This window comes from Notechis scutatus, chromosome 3, assembly GCF_049901735.1.
Source record: "Notechis scutatus isolate UNSWTSFEM ecotype Mainland chromosome 3, rNotScu1.2, whole genome shotgun sequence".
Lineage (NCBI taxonomy): Eukaryota > Metazoa > Chordata > Lepidosauria > Squamata > Elapidae > Notechis > Notechis scutatus.
The window spans coordinates 124,254,329-124,263,002 of record NC_142011.1 but is presented as its reverse complement, the minus strand read 5'-3'; the positions used below and the strand labels follow the sequence as shown (position 1 = coordinate 124,263,002).

At 35.6% G+C, this 8,674-nt stretch overlaps 1 protein-coding gene across 1 annotated transcript in view; it reads right to left on the bottom strand.

Moving 5' to 3' along the window:
• Positions 1-170: 170 nt before the first annotated feature.
• Positions 171-8,674, bottom strand: part of MARCHF6 (membrane associated ring-CH-type finger 6) — a 56,117-nt gene continuing 47,613 nt past the window's right edge. Inside the window, exons 22-26 of the mRNA XM_026673417.2 lie at positions 7,996-8,130; positions 6,934-7,023; positions 4,211-4,343; positions 2,628-2,763; positions 171-2,278 (exon numbers count right to left, since the gene is read on the bottom strand). Coding sequence (XP_026529202.1) covers positions 2,188-2,278; positions 2,628-2,763; positions 4,211-4,343; positions 6,934-7,023; positions 7,996-8,130 — 585 coding nt within the window. The 3' untranslated portion in view covers positions 171-2,187. The remainder of the gene's footprint in view (positions 2,279-2,627; positions 2,764-4,210; positions 4,344-6,933; positions 7,024-7,995; positions 8,131-8,674) is intronic.

The following is an 8,674-nucleotide window of genomic DNA, read 5'->3' as shown; positions in this document are numbered from 1 at the left end:
GGTATACAATTCATCTTTTGGGCAAACCAGGACATGTTAAATTAAACATTTGTACATTATTTTAAGTTAACAAATATACTTGAAGATGATCAGGTATAAAAGAATTGTAAGGCAAACTGTATTTATAATTAGTGTTAAAATAGCAGTAAAAAGAAAACAAGTACCAATACTTTTTCTTAACAAATTTTAATAATCATTGAACACCAGGTTGTCTGGGATAAAAACACAAATTACAAGTTACCGCATTTCTGCAAAATGCTACAGGAAGAAGCACAGCATTGCTGGCAATATCCTAGTGGAAAGACTGGATTGCTTTGTCTTTTTTTAAAAAACAAAGATATCAAGATCTAATTTTGTGCAACTGAAAGTTTGTCGCTAGAAATTGCTGTAATTGTGGGCAAACTATGTTCTTGCACAAAATACTGAAATTGTAGTATTTGCATTTCCAAAAGAAATAGATACAAAACTCACAAGTAAAATCTGTCTAAAGTACAGACAGTTAAAAGCAAGTGGGGGATTTTGGCTACCTTCTCATTACTATGTTTTTTTTTTAATGAGAGCAGTGTCAAAAAAATTTAACAGCATCAAAATAAAAAAGCATTAATCCTTATATTACTCATAATGCCAAAATAGAGGTAATGCTCAAATTGTCAGTAGTGGAGAAAGAGCACAACCCCATTTCTACTGTACTTTAGCAGTGTGAAGGAATATATATTATTGGAAATCTAGACTCCAAATCTTCACCCCCATTCTAAAATCACAGAACCCAAATAACTCTTTTCAGTACAAAAACATGCTGAAGACAGCAAGCTATTTGATAATATAATTTAACTACATTATATTCAGGGGTGCAGTCCTGAGTGGTAACACAGCTGCATAGCATTTTCTGAATACAATAAATCTAAAAAAAACTTCTTGCCATTTTTGAATAGGGTATTGCGTTTTCAAGCACATAAACTGAAAGTTTTCATATTTCATCTTGTGTTTCAGAAGTAACGACATTAAAATATATTATTACCTGCAGAAAAGAATTATACATATAAAAATAACTTGACTTGGGGGATACTTTTGGTGCAATTATTGTAAAAATCAACTGATTCTTTAATGTTTCAGTTTCTTGTTCTAGCTGTTAATACTATAGTATTTAGATTCCCTCCCACATACACAAATTCATAAATCCTTCAGAATTCATTGCCACACAGAATGCTGACCATTTCTAAAATTATAGATGCTCATTTTTAATAAAAGAGTATGAGCTCCATGGTATGCTAGCAATTCAGAAAAAGTTGTTGCATTTTTTATCATTTACTTTTTCTATATTTGGTAAAGTCAGATAGCCATTTTTCCTAAACTCCAAAGGAAATAAATCTTTGTACATTTCAATTCATAACAAAGGAAATATTGGCATACACAATGGAAATACTTACACAAACCTCTCAATTAGCTGATTTAGCTATTTATGCCACTTGTAATGAATTTTAAGTGCATAAAATTTCATTAAAATTCTGTCTTCCAGTTCCAAAAAATTAATGCCTCACAACCAAGCGATTAAAATTGTCTGAAGGAGAAAATTTGTCCTGATCCATTCTACTGTACAGTATTACAAATGAAATCACATGGAAAAAAATAATCAATAGAAAATGTACAACAGCTTTGATGTTATTTATACAGAAATATTTTAAAAAAAAAATCAAATGAAATTCAATGTTTTCTTATCACAGCCACTTCACTGCTGACTGTAATGGTTATTTCATTTTCATATCCTTGATAAGCTAGCCATTGCTACAAAAATGCAATTGATTCTTTTGAAATATATATATCTTGCCTACAGCAATATTGTTTTGTGGCACATATGTCAACAGAACAGCAATCCAAAATAAAGTGACAACTAGATTTAATAAATTAATATTCTTTAAAGATGTACAATGAACATTCATTTTAATCCAAGGTTGTAGGGTATTGGGATATTGCTATTTACACATTTACAGATCTCAGTACTGGTAAGTTCAGAAATTGCAGATAGTACACAGCCTTAACTGCTATCTGAACGCCATGAGAAAAGAAACCAAAATTAAAATATAAAAATCCAGCTGGGAAAATAGTTTGGAAATACCCAAATAATAATGACCAGTCTATGACAAAGAACACAAAGGCAAAGGAAGATCAAGTAATTCCATGTGACCATTTCTATTCTTGTGAAGACTGAGGAGGTGACGGTGATGTCCCTGGTTTCCCAGTTTTTCGTTCATAATTCACAAGTCGTTGCCCAACAAGATATCTAGGATTTAAAAGAGTTTTTTTTTAAAAAATAGTCTTCATTTCAGTTTGGTTTTGAAATGAAATACTAACTGAAGGAACATTTCTTCACAAAACATACAATTTCACAGAAGTTTTTAAAAAAGAAACTTCCATTGTTTTCAAGGGATACAGGAAGGCAGCATTACTACTGTAATCTAACCACAATAAACACGAATCCTTATCACTCCACAATTTCAGGTGTTTCTGGAAGAGCTGATACTATGAATGTCAAAAATTCTGTCCGTAGTTCCCAAGTATCCCAGCTTCCTAAATATTTAGGAGATTGTCACTGCACTCTGTCATTAATAAACCTTGACTAAGATACTTACTTATCATTTTTAATATGCTCATAAAGGCGCTTGAATTGACGGATCTGAAAGGATAAGATTCCCATCAAAACTACTACCATGAGTAGAAAAGGATAAATCCGTCGTTGTACTAAATTTTGCATCTCAGGAGTGACACCTGTAAATAGTAATAGAAAAACAATGAGACTAAAAATTGGAATTAATGCAATTCTAAACTTTTCTATTACCAATGTAAAATTTTAATGTTAAGACCTTTTCATTTGTAATAAACTATAAATATAAACTATAAAAATATTACATTCCAGCTAATGCATTCTTTTAAAATAAAAGTTATATGTTTCTCTTTGTTAATGTCATTTACGTGTTTTGAAACAGCAGTTAAATACCCGTGACATAATAGCATATTCTCAAAAACAAGAAATTGTGGTTAACTGAAAAACCCAACAGCTCAACAATTAGTCTTTTTTCTATTCATTCAAAATTGATTCTCTCCTATTTCTCCCTTACTATGGATTCTTTGTAGTAACACCAGGAACTTTGTGTAGGCTCCAATTTGCCTGCTGAGATCCAAAAAGGCAAACAATACCATTTACCTTCTTTATATGAAATTACTTAAAAGTTTTTTATTTAATATGCTGATTCTAATACTTGAGTACCAACCAGACCATACCATAAGATTATCAGGAATTGACAACTGGCATATATGCCTAGTAAAAATTTTAAGGGGGGGTCATATATATAGTATCCATAGGTCAATCTGCATTCCATACTGGTATATCTAGTATATCTACTGGTATATTCTAGACTGGTAGGAGTGAACAAGTGAAGCCTATCCACTGATGCCAGCTATGCTTCCACTCTTCAACTTCCCAAAGGAAATTCAGCAGGTTCTTGGTCACTTGCTGGTCAAATTCATAGAAATTAGAAGTAATAAAACTATGGCATATTTGAACCCTATTTTATATTGAATTTTGTATTCATTGGTCCCAAACTTGCTCCAGATTCAGAAAAAAACTTCCCAAACATGACAGAAGCACAAAATAATTTTCTGTGTTCTATGAACTCTCATTTCAATAATTTACTGAAAACAGGTGAAAAATAATTTATGTGATTATTTTGGGGGTACAGATATGTTTTATGTTGTGATTACTGAACTTATATTATTCTGTAATAATATAGTGCAAATACCTTGAGATAAGATGGTCAGCCTATAAATTTTATAAATAAATTTGGAAAAAATGTCATGTCCCACTAATCTTTCTTCTACACAAATACTGAATATTCAAGAAATTACTTTTATCTGTTTGATTAGGTTGTAAGGCTTCTCTTTAGACATGTTTTTTGAAGATAAAAACTGGAATTTTAAATATCATCTAAAGCTCATCTGATGACTATAGTTTTAATTTCTTAAATATACTATTTGAGTTTTTAAGCTAAACATAAAATACAATAAATATATTGAAACTATTGTTGACATATTCATTTAAATTGAACCATATGAAGAGATTTGATTTTTTAATAATATAATGATCATATATTTCCATTGTAAATCTTAACTGAATGTATGCTCCAAATATGAAATCTACATTGCAACTTGCACTTACCTAACAAAGGTGTAACACCAGAAGCTACAATATAAGGTACACAGAGAGAAAGCAGTAAAACTGAAATAACAGGTGCTGCAAGCTTTTGTATTATAAAGTGTAAGTCAATATTTCGAATTCCATTTGCATAAACCTGAAATATAAGATTAAAGATATATGAATGATTGTCCAGCAAGAATATATTTAGTGCAAAGCTTATATTCATAACTGGAAGAGACTGTCAATGTAAACACAGAGATGAGAGGTGCATTTTATTTTTAGTTATACTGATTTTGGCCTCCACAAACTCAGGGAATATGTCTGATAAACAGACAACTGAAGGTGGGTGGGGCCAAACAAATTGGGCGGTAGGAAATTCAAGGATGCAAAATGGATTTAGTTTTATCTTTCTAGCACAGGGGTGTTAAACTGGACTTCTTGAAGGGCCAGATCAGCATTGTAGTTGTCCTGTAGTTGGCCGGGGTGGGTGGGTGAGACAGGACGGACAGTCTCCTGCAGCACCCTGCTGGCCAAAATGGGGCACAGGGGGGCATGGGCAGCCCCCGCATGCCGTTTTCAGCCTGGACGGTCTCCTGCAGCATCTTGCTGGTCAAAATGGGGCATGGGTGGCCCCATGTACCCAATTTTAGGCCTGTACAGCCTCCTGCAACATTCCACTAGGCAAAACGGGGTGTTCGGGGGCTGCCTACAGCGCCCCCCACCCAGTTTTCACTAGCAGAGGCACCACGGGCTGGTCCTTTGCTATTTCCAGGCTGGCCCCACGGCTCGGATCTAAGCACCCGCAGGCCGGATCCGAACCATGGGCTTTGAGTTTGACACCCCTGTTCTAGCACCTAAAGTTACCTAGTTTGTCAGCGAACTTAAATGGCATGATCTGGGGGTGCTCTGCAGCCCACCAAATGGTTTGACGTATAACAAATTATACACCACTGTCTTAAAAAATACTTCTTGTTTTTTTCTTTCCTTGGGTTCCTATGAGAACTCTAAGATGGGCTGAGAAATAATTACTGGCTGTGATAAGCTTTCCAGAATGAGGGCAATGTGTCACTGATTGCAAGATACCGTATATGCCGGCGTATAAGACGACCCGGCGTATAAGACGACCCCCCAACATTTCCACTCAAAATATAGTTTGTTATATACCGCCCCTCTTCCGCACGCCTTCCACTTTTGCATTTTTTTTTTGAGGCACTTTTGTCTACCGTGGAACGAATCCCGTGAAGCTGAAAGGAGCAGCCAGCCTTCTCCCAGCTCCCAAGGAAACGAGGCTCGCACCGCCCGGGCTCCGCTGAGGTATCCGGCTGGGGCTGTCAGGAGTTGTTACCGCTGGCGCGGCCCAGTCCCGCGTTGCCTCGGGAAGGAAAGGCAAAAGGAAGAGCCGCGGCGGCGCTTTGCAATGGCAGCAGTGGCTCCTGGTTTTGCCTTTCCCTTCCCGAGGCAACGCGGACTGGAGCCGCGGAACCACGCCAGCGGTAACAACTCCTGACAGCCCCAGCCGGATACCTCAGCGGAGCTCGGGCGGTGCAAGCCTCGTTTTCTTGGGAGCTGGGAGAAGGCTGGCTGCTCCTTCGGCTTCACGGGATTCGCTTTCCACGATGCGCAAAAGTGCCTCAGCCGCAGTGCTTCCCAATTACTATTTGCCGGCGTATAAGACGACCCGGCATATAAGACGACCCCCAATTGGAGGCATCTTTTTCAGGGCAAAAAAGTCGTCTTATACGCCGGCAAATACGGTACCTACACAAGGCCATAGTAATAATGAACTAAGTTAAAGAAATGAATGATTACCATTTAGTTGATTTGCAAACAGAATACTGAAGTATGTGATTCTTCCTCACTACAGCACATACATGCCTGGGAGATTAGAGCTATGTGAAAATTGACCCAGATAGAAGGAGTAATTGTTAAAATGTTGTTCAGACCTCCCTTTACTGAATGGGAAGCCCCTGTTAGATTCCAATGCTTTCCATGAATAGAAAAAATATATATTTCCTGTTTACAAAATACAAATCTGTATCCAGGCCATATTAATTTAGCTACTAATATACTAATGCTACATTCAAAATGGACCATCTTAATTGTTTTATATACATGAAAATTCTAATAAAATAGACTATTTTCTCAAAATTGTTGTCTTTATTGTAATAGGTCACGTGAGTGATTTTCATCCATAGAATAGTACTAGTAGTTCTTGACTTACAACCACAATTGAGCCCAAAATTTCTGTTGCTAAGTAAGACATTTGTTAAATGAGTTTTGCCTCATTTTGCAACCTTTCTTGCCACAATTGTTAAGTGAATCACTGCAGTTGTTAATAACACAGTTGTTAAGTGAATCTGGCTTCCCCATTGACTTTGCTTGTCAAAAGGTTACCAAAGGTGACCCTGAGACCCCGCAACCGTCATAAATATGAGTCAGTTCCCAAGTGTTTTCATTTTGATCACGTGACTATGGGGATGCTGCAACAATCATAAGTGTGAAAAACAGTCATGTAACTTTTTTCAATGTCATTGTAACTTCGAACAATCACTACATGAACTGTTGTAAGTTGAGGACTACATGTATTTTCTTCTTTCCTCTTCTCTCCCCCCCAAGGATACTGATGATTGTCCCCACCCAGTTTTCTGAAGAAAGCAATTCCAACTAAAAAGAAATTATATCATACATTGATATATCCCATCAGTATTCTGGTCACTAAAGCAAACAAGGCAAATATTTCTAACCTGTTCAATGACTGTTTTCAGCCACCATTGTGGCCCCATTAAAGTTATGGCAGCAATTATTTTAGCATGCAGAACACCAAGGGCCCAGTCCTATTTAAACAAAAGCAATTATTGTAGTTATTATTTCAACAGAGCATTTTATCAGTCTAATTAAGACTTAGTTAAATTAGGAAAACAAACCTTGTATGAAATATATTTATCTTGTATCTACATCAGCATAAGAATGTAAATTCAGAATCCCCCATAAAAACTACTGTTCAACTTTTGATGCAAATCCACATGGAACATCTATCTGATTTTGCTACCTTTCTACCATGATATTAAAGTTGTTCTCATTAATGAAGTTATTGATCCTATTTATAATAGATTTCTGTACAATATCTAAAAGTGATTACATAGGAGGCTACTGTATATAAATGGAGAAAAATCCCAATCCATTCTAACACTGAAGATAATGAAATGTCTACAAGCAAACAACAAAGTTCAGAGAGCACTAAGGATTCCATAGGTAGGATGAACTAAACACATACAAGCAGGTATCTACAGATATGTATGGTGAAAAACAGCTAAGCTATTTTATGAAAAATAGAAAGCAATTTTCTAAGCCCATTTTTCAATATTATTATTATTTCTGTATGTTTTGAAAGATACAAGCCTAAATTTAGGATCAGAATGTCTTAAGAAGAGCATTATCTGAAATAAGTTGTCTAACACTTTGAAGCTTTCTTTCAGGGTTAGCCATCACATAAATTAAAGCCAATAAAGAGTCAGAATGAGATCTTGTTTCTGGCATCTAGGATGTGAAATAACCTTGGAAGAAGATGTATTTTTGATAACACGGACTATTTCTTTAAGCAGACTTTTTAGAAACTTAATTGCGTTATATGCTTTACTTTGCTGCTTTTAAAACTCTACATTTTAATTGCTATTGGTCCTCCTTGTTGGTTTTAATTTTTAGATCATATTTTAATTTTGCATAAGGTATTGCTTTCATAAGGTAGACTGTCTATGTGTCCTCCCTTCAATTGAAGATTAGCAACTTTAGAAGCTGTAAGAACTGACCTGCCAGGGGTAGAATAGTGGGGTCTGATCCAAGGGAACTCTTAGGGGAGCAACAATGACTAGCTCAAACAAAAGTCCAAGCAAGAGTGGAACTACACCAGCCAGCAATGCAGCAACTATTAATGTCTTCATTATCTAAAGAAGAAAAAAAGGTTTCATTTACTGAGAATAACATAATGTGCTGTTTTTAAGTAGGCAAGTGTGTATATAAATAAAATTAAAATCAAGAAGAACCCAAACATATATAAACTTGTGCAGATGCATAAAATCAGAATTATAAGAGACAAATTCTTTACTTAGATCAGATGTGTGACAAAATTAGTATGTCAGCTGGGTGTCAGAGCAATGGTGTCATATCATCAAAGAGGGCATAAATTTCTGTTAATGATGTTTGATGAAGCTTGATCTTTCTTGCTTTTTGCCTGGAAAATTAGATACAACTGAAAAAATACAGACCCAATGAGATGCCAAAGGATCAAAAAGTATCTCTCTTGTGCCTGTTGTTGTCTGATGTCTGTCCATCCAATGTTTTTAGAATTTTTGAAATTTTGACAATAGTCCTTGCTTAATGACCATTTGCTTAATGACTGTTCAAAGTTATGACAACCTTGGAAAGGGTGCCTTGTGGTCTGTAAAACACTTCTGACTTGTCACAAAATATTGTAATATCCCCACCCAC